Raw genomic sequence first — 25,464 nt, 5'->3', positions numbered from 1 at the left:
ATCAAAGCTTGAGCAACAGGAGTAGCTCCTTGAAAGGGTATCTCCTTTCCATACAGGGTAAAACCCATCACTTCCTGTACAGATATAAGGGGATGTATTCAGTGACCTAACTGTGCCTTACAGTATGAAATTAAATAGCACAAATTCCACAGCTGTTTTATTTTTGACGTATAGTGGCTTTCAAAGCACCTTTTCTAGGTGATTATACAATCATCTACTACAAATATACAACACTGGGCCTCTTAATCACACTGATCATAGCAACAAGTTCAGGAAATATTATTAATTATTATGAAAGTTTATTTTTCATACTCATATTTATACCATCAAACTGTCACCAGAGTATGATACAGTATGTCAAGATTAGGTTTGCCCTCCTAAAGTCAGTTCAGTTAGAGCCACTAGCTTAAAAGAAGATTATTATTTCCATCTTCCATATTTTATACTTGAAGATATGGGTCTTACAACCCAAGCCTTCCCCAGAGGCAGACGAGGCAGGCAGAGAACGAGTAGAGCTCCTCATACAGAATAAAGTGGAGGTGCTATTCAAATCGGCTTCCAATTTGGCAGTAAATAGCATAGATTATATGAGATTTGTTGATAATCAGCCATCAGCTGATGGCTCACAGACATCTGGTGAAATGGCATTTGTGAGCAGCTTATATATATGTGTATGTATATGTTTTTACAGGAATCTGTGCAGGTTTCTGGAAAACTAAGTACACCATTAATGCTTTCATAGGAATTACTATAAGAGGGTAAGTAGCAGTCAGGAGCTGCTAATCAAATGCACATGATTAACTGATCAGCAAGCTTGACTAGCTCTATAAGCAGTTCTGTCAGTTTGCTGGTCTGGAGCATTCAGGTGTATGCAAAATAATGCAACAGGCTGTGAATCCCCCACAAATTAACCTCAAAGTGACACCTTCTATTGTTCACAGAAATAGGAAAAATCTAAGAGCAACATCTCAAATTACACAGCTCTCCATTCACATGTGAAATGTTCAAGTTCATGACAGCACATCCCATTACAGTGTATAGTTTATAGTGTGCATCCCATTGATGTACAATATAAAAGTCATTACAGTAACACTAACACTTTGTGTTTATAACACAGCTTAGCAGTCAGTAAAAAAAGAAACAATGCATATTCATAATGAAGAGTTACTGTAAGTTAATAGCAAGATTTGTCTATTGCACTCAGTTCAAACTTTAAACAACAATGAAGATTCAAAGACAATAAAAACAGGTCGGGTAGCAAACTAGATACAGCACACAATCGAGAGGTATAAGGAAAAAAATGTCCATGGAAGGAAGTAAGAGCTGATACTGTGTTTTAATGTTCACCAATCCTTTTTGTCTTCAGCGCTCTGAAGATTCTGTCAATTAAAAACAGGATCAATGTGGGATTAGCAGTGTGAATATACAGGAGATATTCTGTGATGTGTGTTTGTCATGTATTACCTGGAGCTGATGGTGTTCTCTGAGCAGTCTGTCATACTCCTGAGCCAGACCTTTGGCTTGTCTCCTCATTGCCTCAATATCAGCATCAGACTTACGAACAGCTACACACACATACACGCACTTAATGATTACAAATTTGGACTACATATCATAAATGCTTTTCAAAATGTATCTATTGTACAACCATATGACCAAGAGACCTCTTTGTCTACATGCTCTGCAAACGTAGGTGCAGCTTTCCATTAACGTATTTAAATTAGGTCGCTCACCCTCCTCGGCAGTCTTCAGCTGACCCGCCAGCTTTTCCACCTCCAGCTTCAGCTGCTGCTTTGCTGCTGACATGGATTTTTCCTTTTCCAGGAAAGACTAAGCACAAAGGATTCTCCTTAGTTACTGAGCTTAAGCTGATTATTTAAACAGCAGATGACAGAGCACATGTTAAGTAGAAAGCATAGGAAAATGAAATCACAGCATGGTGTGTGCCTACAGTATGCTAATGCGTGGGCATGACCCAGAAACAAACAAACAAAAAAAGCAAAGTAATTTTTATTATGTTACTTGACAAAAAAAAAGAAAAAGAATTAAAAAAAAAAAATTAACTCTGTTTCTCACTTGCTTGAGGGTCAGTTTGTCCTCCTGCTGCTGCTTAGCTGCTCTCACAGCATTGTCTATTTGTGACTGAAGACCTGCGCTGTCCTCCATGGTGACAGCAACCTGGTTTAGCAAAGTGGCAACCCGACGCATCATACTGTGTTGAAGTCACAAGACAGAAAAAACACAACAAAATAAGACAGTACTTCAACACGTGTGAAGGGTGTGCAGATGGAGCAAAGTAAGTGACAAAATTCCACTAACAGCCAGAGAAAGAGAGAGAAGCCAGATATGTAGAGGTTCCTCTGGGCTCTGAAAAGCTTCATGTGGACGTGGTCGTACACATTTGGGTTCACTTTAGCATCTTGCATGGGCTCAGGACCGGAATACTTCTGCACCTCGCGTAAAGCGTCTGGAAGGGTGGACAGAAACACGACCAAGTGGGATTTGAATACACTTGCTATTATTTTTTAATATCTGTCACACAAAGGAGATTATGTCTGACTCAAAAAAGCTCGCTTACCCAGGAAAAGAACAATAAGGACCATTATTATTGTAAAAAAGCATTTATTCCAGTAAGGAGATAACCAGCTCCATATTCGCCACCTGAAAATCAAACGCCACCTGCAATGTAAAGGTATAGACGGTCTGCTGGGGAAGGATTTGAATGCACTCTACTGGCTATTTGTGTGAACTGCCCGTTTGGGATGATATATCTTTTTAATTATTTCAGAAATTGTGCTCCTTAAAGCAAGTATCTAAATAAGCTTTTGATGACTTATGATATGCTTTTAAAATTGCCTTACCGCTGTGCTGATATTAAAGGCACACACAAAATAAGGTTGACTGTGATCTCTGCATACAGGAAGAAAGCCACCACCGTCCACTGGAGAGTCATTGCCACTGTGATTCTCTGCAGAGATAAGCACATTGATCTATGGGTAGTGTTTTATACTTGTGGAAATCTGTTTTGCCTCCATTGACGAGAGCATTTGTCTGATAGATACTAGCTTTTAGATTAAATTACTCTATTAAACAAGCTGAAGTGGGTGTTTAAGTGGCCAAGTATTCCTCTATTTTGATCTAAATTTCATCTAGGAAACCAGGCACCACGCACGAGTTTCTGAGCATGCATATAAATGTGTCTACAGGCCTACAAAGCAGGCCAACAGTAGCAGCTATTCGGCTGTTTTCTCTATATGGGACATTTATATCAACATTTATACCAAGTCATTCATCACCGGCTGTTCTGAATGCTGAGCTGGAGCCTACAGCGAAATATAAATCTATGCAAAGCAAAAATATAAAGTTGTTGGCTTACCGGACAAAGTTGTATGGTGCAAAGTAGGCTACTGGAAAGTCCAGACGAGCACACATGCGCGCACACATTCACGACAGCTGCTGGGGAGCCTCAGAGCACCCACAGCCCTAAATAAAACTCTGCCGGATGGCCTCATTAGGGAGTCCCCTTTGGATTGCATCAAAACCCTTAAAGTGATCAAAAGATTAGTTTTTAGTGACAGAATGATTTCAAGAAGTTGTTTTTGTTTGCCTTCATAATGTTACTGTACAAAAGAACTAGGGGAGACCGGGGATAGTTGTAACGTGGGTCAGTTGTAACACTTCCAATTTCTCCAATCAGGGCTAAGTTTCAAATGATGTGACTCATCCTGTGCATGCCCAATTCAGTTCTGCTATCACATGTGAAAAATCAGCACATTTTGTCAAACACAGACAATTTAACACGAAAAAATGTAATTTGTATGCCAAAAAGTAAGTTTTTCTACTGTATTTCAATGTTTAATAGCATTATCTGCTTTACAGTTAAACTCATCAAATTTAAATTATGTTATTTGTATGTCTATGGGGATATATTCTGTGTAGGTCTTTAGAGCTAGTGTTTTAGCCGTTGGCTGTAATGTTAGCTAGTTCATGGCTATAGGAGTCTGGGTCAGTTGTAACAATAATGCAGATGTTACAACTTACCACACTATTACTTTAACTTATATTAAACAAGTTGGGGCAACGACATCAGCAGAGAGAGGTTCACTGGTCGCTTTTGTATATGTGGTTAATGCCATTGGCAACACAATTACTTCACTGTTTGTGTTCCCCACACATATATTATGCAGACCACTGTGTCAGAGATGGACCAGTAGGAAGTACTGGTAGTGGAAATAAATCAGGATGGGTGCAAGAAACAGATTTCCTCATCTTTCTGAGGCACTTTGCAAACCACACCAAGGTAAGCCATGATAAAAAGTAATGGAATTGCGATGCTGGTGAACAAATACATTTTTTCAGCTTCATTGTTATGTTTAAAATTGGTGCAAGAGTTGTAGGTTATAATGCCCACTGAGCCAATGAGGCCAAACTCAAGGAAGACCAACCAAAATTAATGAAATATTCAGTTGCAGAAAATTCCATAATTTGTCTTTTTTGGGGGGTTGGAATATGTTCAAAAGCTAGATTTCTGCATTCTGTCACACACACACACACAGCTACATAAATGGCTCTAAGTGCATTCATGTGTTGAATAAATAAAGATTACATGTTAATGTTTTGTTAGTACCCTTATTTCATTGTGTTACATTTCACCCCAGGATATGTTACAACTAACCCAGACTATGGGGTTAATTGTAACATTTCACTCTTTGTGTTTGAGGCCATACCATGCAATGGGTAATTGTGCTGCAGAGAAAATAGCTGCACTATTTAATAGCCGAGACATGTAAATACTTTGCATTACATTTTGAATCCACTACCTTAAACGAGCTCCAAATTACAGACAGAAATGTCAAAAATGTTACAACTATCCCCGGTCTCCCCTACCCAGTGATCATTATATGATTATAGCAAATCATTAAAGCAAATATAACTGATGTTTTTCCCAGATATTATAATGAAAATAAACGGAATTCATATTTGCACTTCGGGTATAAATATGTTGGCTTTTCTAAATGATTTTTCTTTTCATTGAAGACTAGAAGGCCGTCCAGAAGGGGGCGATGTTGATTAAAGTTAGCTGTTGCAGAGGCGCCTGGAGGAGGACGACTTGGATATCTTTTGCAAATACTGCATTAAACTCACTCCAACACAATTCCTCATGTGATAATCAAATATAAGCACATTGAAAAGTGTGGATAAACGGTTCTATTTACAAACCAACATAATGTAAGTGTCAGTAAAATAAGGAAATACGAGCTCATTACAAAAGCAAATTGATTTCTTAGTTGATAGAATTGCTCTTATTGTGTAACCTTTAAAAAGGCTTCAGATGAGGGGTTTTTTTTGGACATTTCTTCCTCTCAAATGTACTCAGCTTGCAAAGTGTATTCACATGGGCTTCCTCTGTGAAAGAGACTGGGCTGCTATCCTTTTTGACTGCATTTCTCAGGAGGGCTGAGGAGCAAAATCTTTACAGCTGCACCCTGTGATAGCTTTTGGAGAGCGGGTAAATGAGTATGGCAGAACTGAATGTGCTTTGATTGCGCTCCTCTCCACATCATGTTAGAGGCTACACCCACTGTTTGTACTCATAATACATCTACAGGGAGGCATCCATAAACATGAAATTATGTACACACACCAAACATTTTATTAGAAACACCTGTACACCTACTTATTCATATAGTTATCCCATCAGTCAATAATGCGGCAGCAGTGCAGAGCATAAAGTTGTTCAACTACAGATCAGGAGCAAACCATCCATGTGGACAAAAAGAAACAAAAACACGATGGAAACAAAAACAAGCAATTACAGACATGATTCTGCAGGTTGGGCAGGTTTAAATATTTCAGGAACTCACAATAGAAATAGAAAATACTTGAAAAGAAAAATGGGAGTGAATGGCAGTTCAGTGGATGAAAATGCTTCGTTCAAGAGCGAGGTCAGCCGAGAACAACCAGACCGGTTTTAGCTGACAGAAAGGTGGTATTGGTTCAGATAACCACTCGGGAAAAGAGCATTTCATTGTGCACAATCCACCTCGAGGTACAAATAAGTAGGGTGATTTGTAACACGATTGTACAGATTACAAATACATAAGCTGAGAGTAAAAGGGGGAAAAAACTCATTTGTAAATTGACAGTTTGGACTCAAGTGGTTTATTCACTCAAATTGTCCCACTTCAGCATTTACTTACAGATGAATGTCAATGCTTCACATTTCTCTTGCTAGAAATATGATTAAGCAGTCTTTATTAACAGGCTACGTACCACAGGCTTTTAAGGTGGCAATAGCTAAACCATTACTTAAAAAGCCCTTAACTGATCCATCTGTCTTAGTTAATAGACAGTTAGTTATTATATTCTTTTAGTAGTCTTCACAGAGTTAGCTTATTATTTGCCAAGAACTGGTTTATTTGAAGAGCTTCAGTCAGGATTTAGTGCAACAATGTACAGAAACAGCATTAGTGATGGGTACTGATAAATCTTCTTACAGTATCTGACAGTGGACTCATCTCTGAGCCTGTTAGACCTCAGTGCAACATTCAACACCAATGACCACAATTTTTTTACTACAGATATTAGAAAACATAGTTGGTATTGTAGGAATGTTTAGCTGATTTAGAATTTAGAAATGTGTTAACATAGAATGTAGAATTATTGTAGAGACACTGACACTGCCCGCAATGTAATAAAGGCCTGACTGTGTCATGAACTTAGGAGTAGATTGTAGGAGACCCCTCCCCCAGTTGAACTGTGAAAGGTCTCAACATTTGTAACTGGAAAACTGTGGTCTGGAAGGGAGATGGGTTTTTATGACCCCTAGGGAGTCGCCTACATCCACAGTGTTTTAACTGTCACGCACACTCACTCACGTGCACACACATACACACAGGTATGCGTACACAGTCACTCACAAGCACTCACATAGACACGCGGGAACGCGCACATGTAGGTCCTCACCTGCTTGTGCACATAGACACAGACACAGAGTTTGCAGCACACCGTGGGGGGGGGGGTTATGATGGGGTCGCCTCTATAAAGCTGGCTGTAACTAACAAAGGGGTGAAGATTTTGCAGAGAGTCACACCGGCCTCGCCTTCACTTCTAGAAGTGCATGCTTAAATGAAGATGAATAAAGATGAATAAAGGTTTTGTGAAATAACTACTGAGTTCCGGTGCCATCTCTGGAAGTTTCGACGAATAAAAGAACCGGGGTGAAACTGATTTCGTAACAGTATTAAAGGAACTTCACACTGTGATTTGTAATATATATATCTGATAGATGTAAATGGTCCTTCCCTTATATATTAATCATGGAGTTCCACAGGGTACTGTGTGGGGACCAGTTCTATTTACATTACACAGCTTCCAATAGGCAAAATTATTAGATAAATTCTGTATGCATTTTCATTGCTATATTGATGACACCCAGCTTTATCTATCTAAGAAGCAAGATGATACAAATCTATTACTTAAACTGTAAGCATGTCTTTAAGCTATAAAGGCCTAGATGACCTGTAATGCTAAATTAAGACAAAACTGAGGTTATTGTCCCGATCCTAAAAATCTAAGAAACATGACACTTAACTTTTATTTTATAGAGCAGTACCTTAGCCTCCAGTACGACTGCAAGGAATCCTGGAGCCATTTCTTGATCAAGAAATGCACATTAAACAAATCAGTAGGACTGCCTTGATTCATTTGTGAAATATCTCTAAAATTAGAAACTTCCTGTCACATTAAACGTGATGCTGAAAAACTAGTTCATACATTTATTATTTCTAGGCTGAACTACTTTTACTTCATTATTATCAGACTGCTCTAAAAGTAGTAGAAGAAAAGGCTTCAGTTGATACAGCATGCTGCAGCAAGAAAGAGACCATATTTCTCCCATATTAGCTTGTGTTTACTGGCTCCTTGATAAATTCAGACTTCAATTTAAAATGATTTTCCTCACACACAAAAGCTTGAATAATTAGACGGTCATATTTGAAAGACCTCATACTATCTTATTTTCTTAACCGAGCACTTTAGTTGTGGCGGCCTTACTTGTGGTTCCTAGAGTTTTCAAAGGTAGAATGGGAGGCAGAGCCTTCACTTATTGAGGCTCTTTCCTGTGGAACCGGCTCCCAGCTTAGATTTAGGAGACAGACACTCTCTATCTTGAAGATGAGGTATACAACATTTTCATATAGCTTACATTGAGGGCTGGATCAAGTATTTACCTTGCAAGATAAATCTCCTAGAGGCAACTGTTTTTGTGAATCAGCAGTATATATTAATAAAATTGAATTGAATTGCAGAGTTTATGAATAGCATCAAAATATGCACCTTTTACCTTCTTTCTGACATTTTCATGTGACAAACATATGCAATATATCTTGTTTCTCTGACATTTCAAATCAAAGCTAACTACAAACAGCTAACTTGCTAAGCTTCCAGTCCCCGGCTATGCACAGCATGCGTCAGTGAATGTCAGGGAAGGCTGCCTGACATATGAGGCCCTCATAAATTTCCAAACTGATATATTTGAAAAACAGAATTGTTATTAAGCTGTAATAAAGAGACAAATATGTCCATAGTTTTACTTTCAGTTGCAGGTAGACTTACCCATATTGTAAATGGTTATGGAAGGTCACAAATGTGTTTGTATTCACTGCCGTTCACTGACTTTGGTGACTTCTTGGCAAAATTGTTCTGTGGTTGGTTACAGTTGTTATCAAGCTGATGATTTCAGCTCTCTCTGAGATTGCTTTGTTAAATGGGACATGTTGAGAGTCATTGATGCAATATTGAAGAGCCACGCCAGCCTCACAAAATCCAGGGTATTGTCTCCCCCAGCTCTTTGTCCTTACACAAGGACGTGTCATTTGGGCTTTAGATTTCCTTAAAAGTGTACTTTCCTGCCTCAATTTCCTGTCATCCCAAGCCAAAGTCAGCATTTCCTTACCTTTGCTGAAAAACAATTCTGAGGCACATTTCGCACAGCTCCTGAGAGCTTTTGCTTTGGGAACTACAAAGATTTTTATTTTTCCCCGGTACACTGCTTTCTAGACTAACAGCCACAGTTAGTGTGATGTTCATCTTTCTGTTCTCAGGTGTAGTAAGCACACGGGTTTTCAGTACATTACAACCATAATAATTTCTTAGCTAGCCTATTGTCATCAATAACAAATCACAACTGATTAAATCAACTTAATTGCAACATCAACATTTAGCCTACATTTGCAGGTGTAGAAATCTCACTGCAGTCAAAAGCCTCGAGTTATCCAAACTCATCAACCAACTATTTTGGGGGACTCCCAGAGCTTTTACTTGCCTTCTGTTGTGTTTGCTTTAGACTTAGGTATTTTAAAGACACGGAACTGTGGTCTCATTTGCATACACCTATGCAAGTGCCAAAGTCACAATCTGAACTATTATGAGCACTGAATGTGAAAGACTCCACTAAGCTAAGGACTCAGGTCACTGTCTCTGCCTTGGTTCAAAGCTACAATCTTTATATTTATAGTTAAATATAAATGTTTGTGCAACCTGATTGAAATGATGTAAAAATACACAAAAAAAAACATACATGCCTTTATCCACACAACAATGTAGAGAGAAAATGAGCATTAGTGACACATAGGATAATTCAACCATGCATGCACACAATTTCAAGCCTGATCTGGAAATGAAAAATAAGGTGATGCATAATTTAACAAAAACAAAACAGACAATTTCACAGAGCATGCATCTTGTGTTATTTTTTGTAACATTTTTTTTCCCTTCACATATTGACCCAAACTCAAAAGGTGTGATTTGATAGATTTAATGTAACGTTCCTAAAGATCAAATCCAAAACATTTTGGGTTTGTAAACAAATGCTAGTTATAGTTAATAAGCAAGAAATTATAGCTCTGCAAGGATGGAGAACACTATAATTTGAGGATGGAAAGGTTTTGTACATCGTCTTTATTTTGCTAACTGAAAACGTTAAAAAATGACATAAGTTCTGAAAACAAAACCTTTTTTTAAATCGCAGAAGTAGTAACAGAGAATTATCAATCTATGTTGTTTCTACTGATGTACCATGATTGATTTAATATATAGATTGTATTGCAGCGTAGTTTGTGAAACAATAAAGTTCAGTGCTGTCTGCTGAACTGTGAATAGCAGACTGTAGCTGATAACTAGCTTTTGAAATACAACGCTGGAAACAGTGACATAACATATTGTATATATATACAAATGTTGAGGGGTATACGCATGTGCATGATCCGATATCGTCGTGTTGGTGCTGCTGCTGATCAATAAAACAGTTTGGTTTTGGTTCAACATTGTGAGTGACCAATCACATTGTAGTGATGTCATAGATTTGCAAAACACGTCACACGACACAGTAAACCACAACACTAACCCCATAACCGTAAACCTAACCCTGACTATAGCCCTGTAACCTTAACCCTAAACACAATCACATCCTAACCCCCCCAACCGCAAATGCCCCTTTTTTGAATTTCATCTGCAGTTTTTTTTCCCCAAGTTGCAAAGCTATGACAATGTAATTGGCCAGATGCAATGTTGATCCTGGACAAACAGTATTATGTGTAACAACACAAACGTGATGATATCAGACAGACCATATGGATGTAGTCATTTATAACTTGAAGACAGCCCAAAAAATCCACTCTGTTGGGCTCTTCTGCCTCTCCATCTGGGAAGATGCATGATTAAAAACTGTCAACCAATCATTCGCCTACCTATGATACTGCTTGGTGCATATTTGTTTCAGAAACAGAGACCATTTTAGTTATGTTAACAATACACACAATACACATTTTTGTGATAAATATGGACTAAAAGTGTAAGAAAGCACTTTATTTAGGCAAAGAAAGATATTAGGTATTCCCAGCTCGACAAACACTACACCTGTGTGTAATATCCCACAACCACTGAAATTTTGCAACTCTGTTGCGACACCGGGACACTTGAAATCCAGCAGAATGTAAATTTAAAATTCAGTTGCCAATCATGTCTGCACCGAATGCAAACCGCATCGTGCCAAATTTAAGATGCTGGGCTCTGTTAGTGAGCTTTGTTATGGCGGTCCCATTGATATCATTCCACGAGGGGGGAGGAGACTGGTGTATAATCACCAGACAGCAGTCATCACTGTGAGGAGAACTGGAGGGCAGCAATTTTCTCTCTGCTGTCTACCTTCTCACACACAGTGGTTGACACTCTGTCATTGCCTGATAAACATTTGGACTGATATGTGGCTTTGTGCACACATTATATGGGCATAGCAGCACATGCTGGCATATACACTCATGAATTTAGGGTGCACACAATGCTGAATAGTGAATAGTGGACACACATGTGCACATGCAATTGGTTTCTGACTGGCAGGTGCAGTTAGACACACACAGACCGGGCATGTAGCCATGTCAGCGCCAAACTTGTGACTTCTTTTTGTCCTTCACAAGTTTGGTTCAGAATGATAAGAATGTTCAAGTCAGCCTTTTTTGTCTATTCAGACTGAAGGATGAGAAAGATTTCACAACATAATGGCAAATCCATGAGTCTTAATAACTATGCTTGATAAATAAGAGTTTCTGTAGTTTCTTACTTAGCATGTATCCAAGTTGCTTATCCATGTTTACCCCTCTGGATTTCTTTGTTCTCTGACATACAGTGGATTTTAGAGATGAGCACTTGTCTCATTAAGTGTCTGCTTTCTGCTGATAACAACAAGGGAATACTGATCTGCACAGCACTGTTTAAAAGGCAGGCAGTGTTTCATGTTTTTTCTGTATCAATGATGCCATTAGGGTCATGTCAGGTGGAGGTTATGTTCCATTGTATCTGTCTGCCTTTAATTCCTGCTTCTTCTTTTCTTTAATATCTCAGCCATAGATTTTCTTGTACAGAGATTATAGGTTTTTATCAGAGTCATATATCTTTCAACTCTATAAAGTGTCCTTCCATCTCACTAAATGTGGCTTGGTGAGAGTAACATTTGGAAAATGACCACAAGCAACGATTTGTCAAAGTGTGCTGGCTGGTGTGCTCAATACACTTTCTTCTTCTCTACAGTAGCAGAATTACAGTTGAGTGTTCGCTGACCTAATGCAATAGAGGCTCCATACGGACAGAGTAATGTGATTTCCCAGGCTTTTATTCTGTGTCTGCTGCTAGATAGAGAGGAGCCCCGAAGAGATGCCATCTGAATTGGGGATGGCTGTTGGAGAGAGGCGGCCATTGAACAAGGGATGGAAGGACATAATGCATGTGATGCAAGCTGCAGCCTGGATGTGGACCGCAGACGAGAAGGACAGAGGAAAAAGACAAGGACTCCCTGGGGTCAAGTGATTATTATAAGGCTCTCAGTGAAGCATCACTGACCCTTTGGTATTAACTGTGCTGCTAAATAAGAAAGTACGGAAATGCTTAAATATCGAGCCTGCGTAGCATTTCCAATGGGAGAAATGTTTCGTCACTCATCAATGCATTAATGCAATCACAGCATTGTAGCCATTCCCCGACTCTCTGTGAATGGCACTCATGGCCACTGATCAGTGGTCTTTGATCAATGATCGTGACAATTTCCTTATTAATGATCAAGGAACTGACCTCACAGTCCATTGCTCATTCAATGGGCTGGTTTCAGTTATTGTGCAAATATGTACTGTTTATACGATTGGGGAAACCTGCAGTCAGCTGAGACTGAAGAAGTCACTTGGATGAGTGATGAAATGTTTCTCCCGATGAAAACGTTACGTCCAGATGAACAGAATCAAACTTTTTGGGAAGCTTATCAGTCCCAAGCTAAATGGAGAATGACTGAGACTGTTTGTTTTTTCTTTGCTTGTTTTATGTTTGGTTTCTTCGATGGACAAAAGATGTTGATCAGATTTTAAAAGATTTTTTTAGGATGTAACTAAAGGCTCCGCACATTTTCAGTATATCTTAGAAACATATGGTCTGGGAAAAATATTCAAAAAGATTTGATTGTTATAGATGAGCCCAAGACAAAATATGTTCCACAATAGTTGTCTTTATTAAGACTGAACTCGTTTCCACTAACAAATGCCTGCAATACGTTAAAACCAAATGAAATTTCATTTTTGCAACAATTACAGAGATAAACACTACAAACTAGTGCACGTAAACAACAAAACAGTTAAAGGGAAAAGAAATTCACAGCCCTGTTAGTAAGCAATGTCCAAAGAAAGATATTCATCGTTTTAATGTTGCCGTTTTGATTTTGTGTTAGGTAAGAAAGGACCTCACAATAATATTTAACTACTTTAAACATAAATAAGACAAAAACAATCTTTTAAAATTGGTTTTGAAACAGTGGAATGTGTGATATATTCATGGTCTATGACAACTATGTTGAAAGCATTGTTTGAGTAGAGAGCGTATCGGTGTAATGTGGTGTTTTACTGCAAGTGTGAAGGGATTAAGATGTATCTGTAGTTTAAATGCTGCTGGTGAGCAACTGCATATAAAATATGGATGTATAGTACTGTGCAAAAGTCTTGAATCACCCCTAATTTCTTTATATTTTGCTCTCAAGGCTCCAGACTTTCTTTCTGTCATGTTAAGAAGTGGTCCTGAGCAATAGTTCTCTAGGCTTTCTGCAGATCAGGTTTTTCTTTGGACATTGCCTGTTTTTTTTTCATTATTTTTCAGTCCTGTCCTTGTACCTGACCATTTTTAAAGCAAATATTATTTTTGTTTGTTAAGCCACTTAACACTGACCTAAAAAAGAAATCCTTAACTCAAGTAACGAACCACTGTGTCCAAAAACACAACAGACAATTTAGCAAAAAACCAAAATATAATTTTAAATTGTAACTTTAGGCACTTTTTAGTAGCAGCCTGTTAAAAAAAACATAATTTGTTCCCATTACTTTAGCTTAATCTGAAAAAAATGACCAGAAATAACATTTTGACAGATATAAAATAGGATTTTTGCACCAACAAAGGGAATTCCAAAAGAACTATTATCTGAAACTTGGCATATCTTGGCATGGGGTGCAGTGTATGCTTAAAATATGTGAGGAAATTGGTCAAGTGAAGGAAAAAAACAAAGTAGCAAACCTAAACAAAACTACAGCAGATGAACAGTATCAGTGAGTCATGTCCTTAAGAAATAGGAAAGAATACAGGAAAGAACTGGCACAGGACCTGAAAAATACATCTGGCCCTTCAGTTTATCAATTTAATGCTTGCCTCAACAGAAATGGTCTCATTTTCAGGGTCACTGTCAAGGAGAGGTCAGAAAAGAGGTATAACAGTGAGTGTCCACAGCCATCAGTAAAACACAGTGAAGGCTCTGTCATGGTTTGGGACCGGCGGCCATATTTAAAACGTATGCTTGTATATGTTGCAATAAATGGTTCTACATATTTCCTATTTTGCTAGCAAAATGGGGAGAAATGAGGAGTGGCTTGAGACTTTTTGGACAGCAGAAGCTGACCTCTAATAAAAATAAATAAATAAAGTAAAACATAATGGGAAATAGAAGAATGTTTTCATTTCGTTCTCTAGTTTCAAGCGTTATTATGTATTTTCTGTAACCTATGACCCTCATTAGAGTCAAAGCGAAGTATGAAGCAGGATATGTTTTTGCGATTGACAAGTCATTATGGTACTAGCGAGCAGTGTGGCTCTTTTATCAGTCTGATCCTCCCCTTATGACAGCTGTCCTCCTGCTTAAGGCTTGACATGGTGTTTCACTAACCAATAGGTGATGCCAGAGTGGCTACATCCATCTTTAATTTTCAACCTATGGTCAGCACTCAAAGTGTTTTGCTATCCCAGTTTAGAAAACACATTTTTCTGAAGGCTTGTGCAATGTGTTTTGTTGCCACAGAGGAAATGAAGCATTAAAACAATTTTATAGCGCAGTATGTGTAATCCAGAAATGAATGAGGACACTGCGGCTCAAAAAGGTCAGTCTGAAAAATGCCAACTATACATTACTCTAGTTCATTTTTCAGTTGCACAGGAGAAGAGCCTTTGCAATGAAGAATATTTTCTCCTCTGTTATAGTCATGGTGTTTGTAACAACATCATATCAATAAAAAAGGTCTTAGTTGGGATAGTTTGGAGCATTTAATAATGCAATATTTTTTCAAAATAAGAGTGGAGATTGATTTGGTTTAATACTGTCATGGTCCTGGGTCGTTGACCCAGCGTTTTGTGTTTTGTGACTATTTCCCTCTGTTCTAGTTATTCTGTGTCCTCCCCCCTTGTGTCCGGTTCGGGTTCTAGATTTCCTGTTTTACTTTGTAGGTCTGTCTCGTTATGCCCATTAAGTTCCAGCTGTGTCCCCTCCTGTGTGCCATTTCCTCATTACCTGGTGTGTGTATTTATAGTTGGTGTCTGCCTGTGCTCCTCGTCGGGTCGTCTGCACTCATCCGTGTATTTCTGCGTATCTCTGCATTCATCTGCGTTCTATGGTGTTCCTGTCTCTGCGTCTCTCTGCCCCGCACCCCTTTTGTATGGTCTCAGGTTTGTCATTTAGTTCTCCCAGTTTAGGTTTCTTCAGTTGTTTTGTCATGCCTCACTGCCTGTTTCTGCCATTGTCACTTTGTAAATAAACATCACTCGTATCATCAGTCACTGCTGCATTTTGGGTCCCCCCTTTCCTCCACACCACACGGCTCACTCCGCCAGCCGTGACAAATACACTGCTAGCCTTTCCATTTTTTTCTATGAAATGGGCTACAGTGTGACAAAATAATAATTTTGTATTATTAGATATTAAGTAGATAGTCAAACTTCCAGACCAACAAAGCAGCTTTCATTTGTGGCGACAGCAAACAATACAGGCCATTAACACTAACCTGTAGTAGACTTTGTGAAGATTTTTGCCACTAGTCAAACTAATGTATAAATAAGATGTCAGCTGGTTAGTGTGGTAGAAAAAGTGTCTTTTTCATATGTCCTCTGCATAAATGTGGAGGTGTTATTCCTGCTTAGAGAAATTTTCAACGGTCTCTGTGAACTGATAAGGACCAAGGCTTGTGACCTGACTTTAAAATAGCTGGTAATGGGAACAAGAAGCTACAAAACACAGAAGTCTAACCAAGTAGGCCCTTTAAGGTCAGTATGTATAATAGAAATAATGCAAATAATGGTATTAGCATTGCCATTAAATGATGTACCCAGTACTCACACATTTCTGTGTGTGCAGGAAGTAACATCAAGGGAACTGATACATTACCCAGCACATCAGGATATGTTGGTGTGTTCACGAGATCTTTTTTTGGCTTGTTTGTTTCTCTCCAGTGTGGCTGCACTTGTGGATCGAAAACAAATTGTGACCTCAGAGTCTAGTTAACATAAATTGTATTGGTCTTTGCGGGGTAATTTTAGGAGGGAATCAATAAAAAAGATTTTTTTTCCAGCAGCACTGAAGTTTAGAATAGTACCTGGCATTTGAGCACAGATCTAATTCACGTGTTTTCCAGGAAGATAATCCTGTTGGTTATTGTGTCTCACTGTTGTATGCCCGTATAAATGTATAGACTTATTTCTGATGCCTCACCTTGGAAGTCTGTCTTGTAAAATTCCGACTTGTATACATATTCATGTTAGGTTTATCCTCTGGCTAAATGTGCCATCTTGTAGGTCACTTTCTTTGCCCTGTCAGCTAATCTGTTGCTGGCAGTGTTCCCATCTCCACTCTCAATCACAAATGTGCCCTCAAGGCACCATGACATCCACACTGCTTGTTAACAGCGGGAGCCATAAAGAACCTCGCCTGCATCAATATTCCCATATCACTCCTTTCTGCTGTGCTACAAACCAGACGCCGACAGCTAGAGAGGCATCTGATCGAGGTTGTGTAATCACTCTGGTAGCCAACACAACTGTGCTCTCGGGATTTAAAGGGCTCTTCAGTTTTCTACCATACCTGATGCAGCAACGGCACGCATGTAAAAAGTTCATTACAGAAATGTACCATGGGAACAAATGGAAATGAATTTGTGTGTACCTTCATGTATGCATGGAAATGCGATGTGTGTATCCACATCACAGATAGAGTCTAATTGTTGACCCTGGGATTGAAATGAAGTAGACTGCCACAGTAGCTGAGGGGGGTTTTACATGCTGATGAATATTGTTACTCTGCATCCAGATTTGGTATTAAAGTGCACATCAAATGTATTAAGGTGACAGTATTTTTTTTTCCTGCAGATTTTTACTTCAGAAAGTCTTCTGCAGCTGAATGAATAAATTATTCTGAGTTATTTAGGGCAAATGTGTCAACTAGACAAGTTGAGCCAAAAATACAAAGCTGGCTGCATCATAATCTATCAGCTGAAAAATACAAACACATTTACCGTCCTTTCTCTTTGATAAACAATCAAAGGCATGCACTACTGGTAGTTACACGCAAGCATGGAAGAAGAACTTCATTGTTGTGTATTGTAAACAAAATCTTTTATTTTCCTTCATGATATTTGCAGTGATCCTTTATTACAGTCACGGATTTGCTTATTTGGAAAGCATTGTCGTTTGGCTGTTGTTGTTAAGCACAGACAATTCGATAATACAACAATTTCCCTTCGGTTAAGAAACTTGTGTATTGAAACGTTATCTGTGGATTATTGTGCCATCGAAAATAAACACAATGCTTGCTGATCATTCATTCAGCGTGTTCAGCATGTGCTCGTCACTGTCACAGTCTCCTGTTCTGCCACAACACAATTCATCAAATGAAAATAAGGCAACTGTAGAATTTCCATTTGGCTCAAAGAGGTGACTGCTAATGCGAAACAGATTTTTCATAACATCTGTTTTTATGTCAGACGTGATGATGAGAACTGTGGCGTTCTGTTGCGTCTGAGAAATGTGATCTTGGTCTTTGTCGACTATAAAAGCGGTGTTTGTGAGCGGCAATCTCAAAGGTTTTTTTTTACACTTTTAGCTAAAGCAATAAAACATCCACAACTTCCAATACCTATGTTTCCACATTACATTTGACCTGTGTGTGTTTTGGTGTGGCTTCACGCTTATTGTCTCATTTAAGTGTGAGTGCTCTTTCTCGGCAATAAGGTCAGTGGTCACTGGTGATATCAGGGTCTGGTGTCAGAACGAGTTGCACAGTGATGAATGGGAGTAATCTCACAGCTGTTACACAGTCACAGACATTTTACTCGGGGGAGGGGAGAGTACGAGTGAACACAAAATTTATTATAAATATACATTTACATAACAATTTCTATGTCTTTGTCTCTCTCTCTATCTCTCTCTCTCTGTCTATATATATATATATATATATATATATATATATATATATATATATACTTTGTTTACCCTATTCTGTACATGTATTTGTATGTACACAATGTTATTTATGTTGCGACTGATACAAAAAGCCATGCAATATCTACAGTACAGTAGACAGTATATCTATGAAACCTAGTTTTGTTCTCAATAAATAGTAATAAATAATCTAACTCATGTTGTTGTATGTTCTACTGCCCATAACATTTACATTACTGCTTTGGATTAACGTTTTCCCTTTTTCGTCATGACCTGATGTCAGTTTTAGCTGCTTTGACTGTATTTGCTGATAAGATGATAAGTTCCTTCACTCCACATTCTCTGAAGATAGACATTTCAGTTGGGCGTCTTTGTCCTCAAACGTCACCTTTTTGTTCCTCTTTGGGTCAATCCAAGAGTTGTGAATAATAGCGTTATTGGGGGTAGGGTCCGCCTCAATTATTGACACCACTCGCTTCTTCATCTTGCTTTTCAAGACTTTCTGGAACTTCTGCCTTGTGAAGGCATAGAGTAGTGGGTGAAAGATAGTTGTCCCATAAGCCATGACCAGGAAGCCTAGTCGCAACTTGACCATCAGGTCACTGAGGCCCACGCTGAGGATTACTGTGTTTAGTACCGTGATGGGCGTCCAGCACAGCAAAAAAGTAGACACGATGAGGAGGGACATTCTGAAAACTCTCTTTTGGCGTTCTCGTCTTTCCCTGTGACGTTTAACTGCCCTGCGCAAGGCAATAATGACGGAGACGGAGGTTCGCATACCCAGCGTGGGATTACGGGTGCCACTGCTCTGCGAGCCGTCCGTGGTCTCTTGCTGTGTTGTCATGGTTGTCATGGACAGACGCTTTTTCCTGCGAGCTTTCTTCTTCTGTGAAGCATGGAAACGCGTACCAATGCGAATGTTGAGCGCTTGCAGGATCTTTGAGTAGGTGATTAGCATGACAATTGCAGTAAAGAAGAAAATAGGAATCTGAGCAAGCAAGTGGTAATAGAGGCCAAGTTCATTGTAGTACTGGTTAGTGGGGACCACGTTCTCCACCAGTGTCTGGTTCTGCTCTGTGTGGCCTTGAGCAAAGAAGCCCACCTCAATAAAGGGTACAAGGAAGCTAACAAAGGATAGCACCCAGATGGTGGCCAGCAGGGCCAGGGCACGACCCATGGTCAGGACTCTGTTGGCTGGTTTGACAGAGATGTCGTAACGATCAAGGGTGATGGCCAGTACATTAGCAGCAGTGGCAACACTAGCGAAGGAAACACAGGCTTCATGGAAGCAACAGACGAGGGCTGTGTCTCCTTCCAGGGAGAGTAGGACCACCACAATGGTGAGAGGGATGCAGCACACGCAAACCAGTACATCCAGCACATGGAGGTTCATAGTGACGATGTTACTGACGGAGCTAATGAGGTTTGACTTCATGCAGTAAAGGGCAAGCACAGTGAGGTTGGAGCTCAGGCCAAGCAGGATTTCTAGCATGAGGAAGCCTGTCAGGGAGACCTGAAAACTAACAGGATATAGGCTGGGGGTCGCCGGACTCATGGTGCCGCTGATGGGCTCAGTGTTGTCGGTGACCGTGACGTTGCTCATGGTGGCTTCTTTTTCAGGGCACATTATCCTGTGTGTAGGGAGTGAAAAAAAAAAATTTATGAAGTGGAAAAGGAAATGACGGGTTTTTGTTTGTGCATCTCTGGGAAGTTCCATTTAACACTTATGTGATAACTCTTATCAGATGAAGTTATCCAGTAAGAAGGAAGCGTCAGCATTTAAATGAGAAATACCAAGAGCACACACTTAAATAGAGCAATGATTTTCTTTCCTGTTATGCCCTGAAGATTAGATTGTCTCACTACGTGATTGGCATGACTCCTTGGTAACTATACTGTCTCAGTGATCCTATTTCAGGCTGTTGCGTCTACACCGGAGTCATATCACAGACTGAATTCCAATGTTTTCATTTTCAAGATTGCTTGGTATATTGTTGTTTTGTCAAAACCTACTTGTGGCACAGTGTAGTTCTGAGCATCTACTGAATAACACTTTATAACACATTATATGTTCCTTAGTAACTAAACTAATCATTTTTCACAGCATTTTCTCCACTGCAAAATTATGAATTATAGTTTATAACAAGATGACTCTGCCAAACAGGGATGTTTACATTGTCAGACTTCCAGCTATTAGAGATGCACATTAAAATACTGAGTGTCCATTCAGGCTAATCAATGGATCAAAGAAAAAAAGCTGCTGGCATTTGGAAATGTCATAAAATTGTTGTTAGGAAGAAGAAAAATTATATCTTACTCTAGGATAAATCATAACAGCTTATTAGTGCATGCATTATTAAACTCATCTAGCCAACCCCAGTCAAATCTGAATATGGTTATTAGATGACATGGAGAACAACAAATGTTTCTGTAATATTTACCCTTGCCTCCAGCACTATCTGAACACCAGAGCGGTGTAATCAGGCCATAGAGTCCATGTTAGATCCACAGAGACGAGCATCGCATCCAAACATCGCTTGTAGAAAAGTGCTTCCGTTCAACTAGAGCCCCCAGCGAGGCTTTTCCTTTTATTGCTAGTCCCTCCCAGAGAGGCCGAAAAACCCCAACTGTCTCACCAAAGATGTCAATGAGTTGTCACTTTTCTCCTTTCTGACCTTGTTGGCAAGAAAGCTAAGCAATTAGCCACCTGTATCCAGTGGATGCTGGGGAACATAGGCTGATGTCTTCTAGGCTGATTTTTTTTTCTTCTCTCAGATCTCTGGTTTGATTTGGTAATGCTGAGATAACTGATAGATGAGCAGAGCAGGGATCAGATGTCTGAGCCACCTCCTGTTTATAGTCGCATGATATTCCCAGGCAGGAGAGTCACAGCCAACCAAGAAAACAAAGAAACGCAGACTCTCTTTCTCCAGTGCAGTGCTAAAATGTACTGCTCATAACATGAGCCTTTTTGCTTCTTTTGTATACAGTGAGAAAATAGCAGTCAGATATTTGTGTATAAGAAAATAGTTACATCCATATCCATGTCTGGTACTCCAAGAAGCGCAGTTGTCTGTCTGCCATGCAGATATTTCCGGTGCACACCACAGTAATGTCCCACATGTATTTGGGAGAGGTCAGAGTGTCCGGCCAGCATACAGGCCCATGCTTCCCCTGGGAGTACTAATGGAACAGGCCTTCAATCTCTACCTTTCTCATTAGTCTCTGTTCTCTTGGCTCCAGCTGCCATTGACTGAGCACAGACCTCCAGTTTGTCCCACGACATGCTTAAACCTAAATCACCGGAGATGGCATGACTGTAGCGTATGTGTATCCAGTCGCAATGACATATGTGAACACTGTCATTTGTGATTACCAGTATTTAAAGGTACTCAGGAGGGCTGGGGTGGGGTAGGGTGGGGGCTTGAATCTGCAATTCAGGCAAAGGTCATTATCGTGAGGTAGTGGATGTCAGTTCACCAGAGAGAGAAATTGCCTTTTAGATTTGTAAAGAGATCCCAGACAATAATTAGTCTTTAGGAGGCCGGATGTGTAAACGGTAACATCTACATGTCCTTCAGTTCCACACCTTTCATTCACAGTGACCTAAAGAGACAGAGAGAAAAAGAGAGAGGACAGGAAAATGGATAATAACGAGAATAAGATAAGGACAGAGAGGGAGTAGAAGGAGAAGAAAAGGGAAGTGTGGGGGACGAATTAGTGAAAGTAGACATATCCTCAATAGAGAGGCGACAAAGAAATTCTCATTAACAAAGCAGCAAGCCTCTGATGTCTTATCGTGTTCCTGTGCAGAACCTGATGCACTTGGTGAACGAGACAGTAGCACTAATAAAGGGATGCACAAAAGCCACGGAGTATTTTACATCTCATCGTTCTGTTTTGAGATTCAAGATTAACTGCAGCGTTATCTTGTGATTCGTGTTATGCATGTACATATCAATAAAGGAAAATGCTTATTAGGATGCTACTTGTGCAGCAACAGTGTTGGTGACATTGCTGTTGTTGCATTCTCACCAACGGCACAGACTTGCTTAAAGCTTTGGTGGAGTGCGATCCGTTGGGAAACTTGCTACAGAGACATGGATGCCTCCTCGCATGCCCCGATATGTGATCCATATAATCTCTCTGGAAGAACACATCTGTCACTCTTCAAGGTTGCAAAAGTGAGATATGCCTTTACTTGTATACCAGAGTGCCATCATAAATGATCGTTCCTCTGTAGCACGTAAGACATACAGCACAATTTTAAGGTGAACAACCAAGATTTCATGTTTAGTTTCTTATATCACAGAGCATAGGGCATGTGCTTGTTTGTAAGTAGGTGTGTAGCAGTAAGACACAAGTGTGCCCACAGTGGAATACACGTACATTGCAGTGGATAAAATTGAAAAAAGAAGAAAAAGCCTTTTAGACAATTAGCTTCCTTGAATTGCCCATTAAAAACCAGAATTGGTTTTATTTAGCTACTAATTGGTTTAAGCAAAACCAAATGTTTCTCAATTAAAGTCCTCCAAAAACACATCATGACTGAAACTGTTCAGGAAATTATATTTGCGATTTCTAATCCTTCACAATTGTTCTAACAGAGATGTTTGGTCCTTCATTAATCTTTGCTGCCATTATACTCTCTGCTCGGCTTAGCGCTGTAGATCAAAGCAATAAGTATAGAGTGCCCCATCACAGCACAGCAAAGCTCACCATGCAGAGTAAACACAGATGCTCCTGAGCTGGTCTGTTCACCACGCTGTCCCCTGTCCTTCCACCTCTGCAACAATTCGGTGCGACTGACAGAAGCTGATGTTTTTCTCTTGCACTTCTCCCAGCAGGAATCCAGGACTGAATAGTGATGAACATACAAGGATCACACAACTGACAGATGTTCTTTCCTTCCTGAGTACCAGACAGAAGAAGTCCAGAAAGATGAGTCTTGACATGGATGTTGGTGGGATTCCCCTTTTTTCCCTCTTTTACCCATTTTACTTTCATCCATCCATGCGCACTGTGAAAACTCCTTTAGCCACCCAACTCTCTGTTGTGATCGCTCCTTCTGTCAGGATAGGAGTGCAAACCATCACACTCCTGGTATCTCTCTCCTGCTCTGCTCCCCTCTTTCTCCCTCACTCCCTCGATCCCTCCCTCTCTCTCTCTCTCTCTCTCTTACTGCGGAGGTTTGCAGTGCTCTCTCCGTCCTGATTGGTCTTCTGTAATAGGCTTAACTCTTTCCTCTCTGGCAAGGGGAGGTATTTCCTTTTGTTCTGATGCTCTCCTCTTTCCCTGTCAGTGATTGTAGCATTCCATGTGAGCCTGTAGTGAACAGCGTGGGATTTAAAAAAAAAAACTACTACACTTATGCACAGGGACTTTAGATGTCACTGCGCTAATCACACATCCTGCTTCAAAAGCAACCGGGCAGACTTTCGAAGCAAAAACAGGGGTAATGCATCCAGGATGATGTATTAATTAGCTCTGTCACAATATAATGAACAAATAATGCGTTTGTAGACCGTGGAAGGAATGATGAGGATGGAGAGCCAGAAGAGAGAACCAATATTTCAGCATTAATTTTTGTGCACAGGTCTAATTTTGCATGTGCAAGTGAGCATGAGAGACAGCAAAGCTGATAGAGAAGAGGTCAATTCTACGTGGGGGGGGGAATGGATAATGCAGGAAAGGTAGAATTCAGAAACAGGAGATAGAGTATTGTGGGCTCTGATTGATAGTTTCAATTAAGTTACTTTGTCAGATCAGTGAGAGGTTGACCACCCTCTGTTTCTTTTTCAAGTCTCATTTGTCAGGTGCAGTTATTGTCAGAGGGCATCCTGGTACCTGACAGCCTGCAGTAAAGAAGATGATGCCAACTGTCATTCTGGCATAGTGACTTGAAAAGAGCAATTAGCCCACACTTAGATTCAAAATTAGACCTTTACAAATGCGTTCAGGAGAAGAAAATCTGGGAATGCGCAACATATCCAACCTTGAAGTCAATGAGTGATGGTGAAAAAAGAAATCTGTGGTGGTCAAAAGCTCACCAAAACTGGGCAGCTGAAGATGAAAAATACACCTAAAATTAATAAAGTGATTGTTTGCAAAAGCTTTAATTTGCAGTTTCAACCTGCCTTATATCAGCAGTCCATGTTTGTGGTTGTGTGCGATGGTGTGGGAAATGTTTTCTTCACTCACTTTAGGCCCCTAAAACCAGTCAATGAATATGTAAATGCTTATCTCGGTATCACTGCTGAATATGTGTCTTAATAGCCCCCTGTTTTCCATCTTCTAATGGCTACTCCTGTCGTGTTATTACACTATATCACAATCCAAAAGTTGTGTTAATATAGTTTTGTCAATATAACATTGGAGACAGTAGCCTATTAGGCATGTGCTCTGAAGATCCAGATTCAGAATCTTGGATGTTGTAGAATTGAGACATTTTTAGGATGAATGTGTATCTAACACATCGGCAGAAGTGACATAATGCAATAATTTTAACATGGACTCAGGAACATTTCCAGCATCCAGCGTTGAGAGCTAAAGGAGAAAGAGGGGTTGGTAAGTGCTCAGTAAGTGTAGTAATTGCACGTTATCATCTGCCACCTACTTTGCAAGGCATTTAGAGTTTTTTGTATCAAAGGTCTAAATAAGACTATGAATTACAGCACCCAGTTTCAAATAAATCAGTCACTCTATCAAGTATACATCCATGCATCTTCTTCTCCTTTTATGTCAATATTTCACTAGCTTGAGCACTTCAAAAGTGAGGATTTTCTGATTGCTCAATTTCAAATTTACATTGTTGTTCATCGATTCGGTTTGAAAACCACAAGTGTGAAAAGGTAACTTGTGATGACAGTTTTTTTTTTAATATTTTATGACATTAGATTGGGTAAACTTTTATAGCCAACTATTTGTAAAGAATTATTTTTGCCAATGTAATGCGGTGCCTCTTTCATTTTTATTCTGTTCTTCTGCTAGAGCTGAAAAAGAGTTGTACACCGATGGAAATACGTAATCTGTAGAACTGGTAGTGCCACATAGACCTGGCGTTGTATGGTAACAAACCAGTTGAGATATGGGAAGTCTTTTCTGAGCTAATAAGCTTGCAGCTCAGGCAGTTATGTGTTTCTACTTTTTCTCTAACAGATTCACACACCGATTAAACACGTTTAGTAG

General features: G+C 39.6%; 2 protein-coding genes and 1 long non-coding RNA gene across 3 annotated transcripts in view; 1 reads left to right on the top strand and 2 right to left on the bottom strand.

Moving 5' to 3' along the window:
• LOC309709967 overlaps window positions 1-25,464 on the top strand; it is a 264,832-nt gene that overhangs the window by 168,833 nt on the left and 70,535 nt on the right. The window lies entirely within an intron of this gene.
• Window positions 155-3,478, bottom strand: bcap29 (B cell receptor associated protein 29). Its single transcript, XM_082539010.1, has 8 exons — window positions 3,377-3,478; window positions 2,862-2,968; window positions 2,579-2,679; window positions 2,320-2,467; window positions 2,077-2,212; window positions 1,734-1,830; window positions 1,465-1,565; window positions 155-1,379 (listed from the first exon to the last, which is right to left on the bottom strand). Exons 2-8 carry the CDS (start codon window positions 2,951-2,953, stop codon window positions 1,344-1,346), a joined length of 711 nt encoding a protein of 236 aa, XP_082395136.1. The 5' UTR covers window positions 2,954-2,968; window positions 3,377-3,478; the 3' UTR covers window positions 155-1,343.
• Window positions 18,326-23,395, bottom strand: LOC309709725 (G-protein coupled receptor 22-like). Its single transcript, XM_082538507.1, has 3 exons — window positions 22,996-23,395; window positions 20,718-21,882; window positions 18,326-19,907 (listed from the first exon to the last, which is right to left on the bottom strand). Exon 3 carries the CDS (start codon window positions 19,901-19,903, stop codon window positions 18,605-18,607), a length of 1,299 nt encoding a protein of 432 aa, XP_082394633.1. The 5' UTR covers window positions 19,904-19,907; window positions 20,718-21,882; window positions 22,996-23,395; the 3' UTR covers window positions 18,326-18,604.

This window comes from Aulonocara stuartgranti, assembly GCF_965226115.1.
Source record: "Aulonocara stuartgranti genome assembly, chromosome: 7".
Lineage (NCBI taxonomy): Eukaryota > Metazoa > Chordata > Actinopteri > Cichliformes > Cichlidae > Aulonocara > Aulonocara stuartgranti.
The sequence above is the reverse complement of the archived record's forward strand: the minus strand, read 5'-3'. Positions and strand labels throughout refer to the sequence as shown.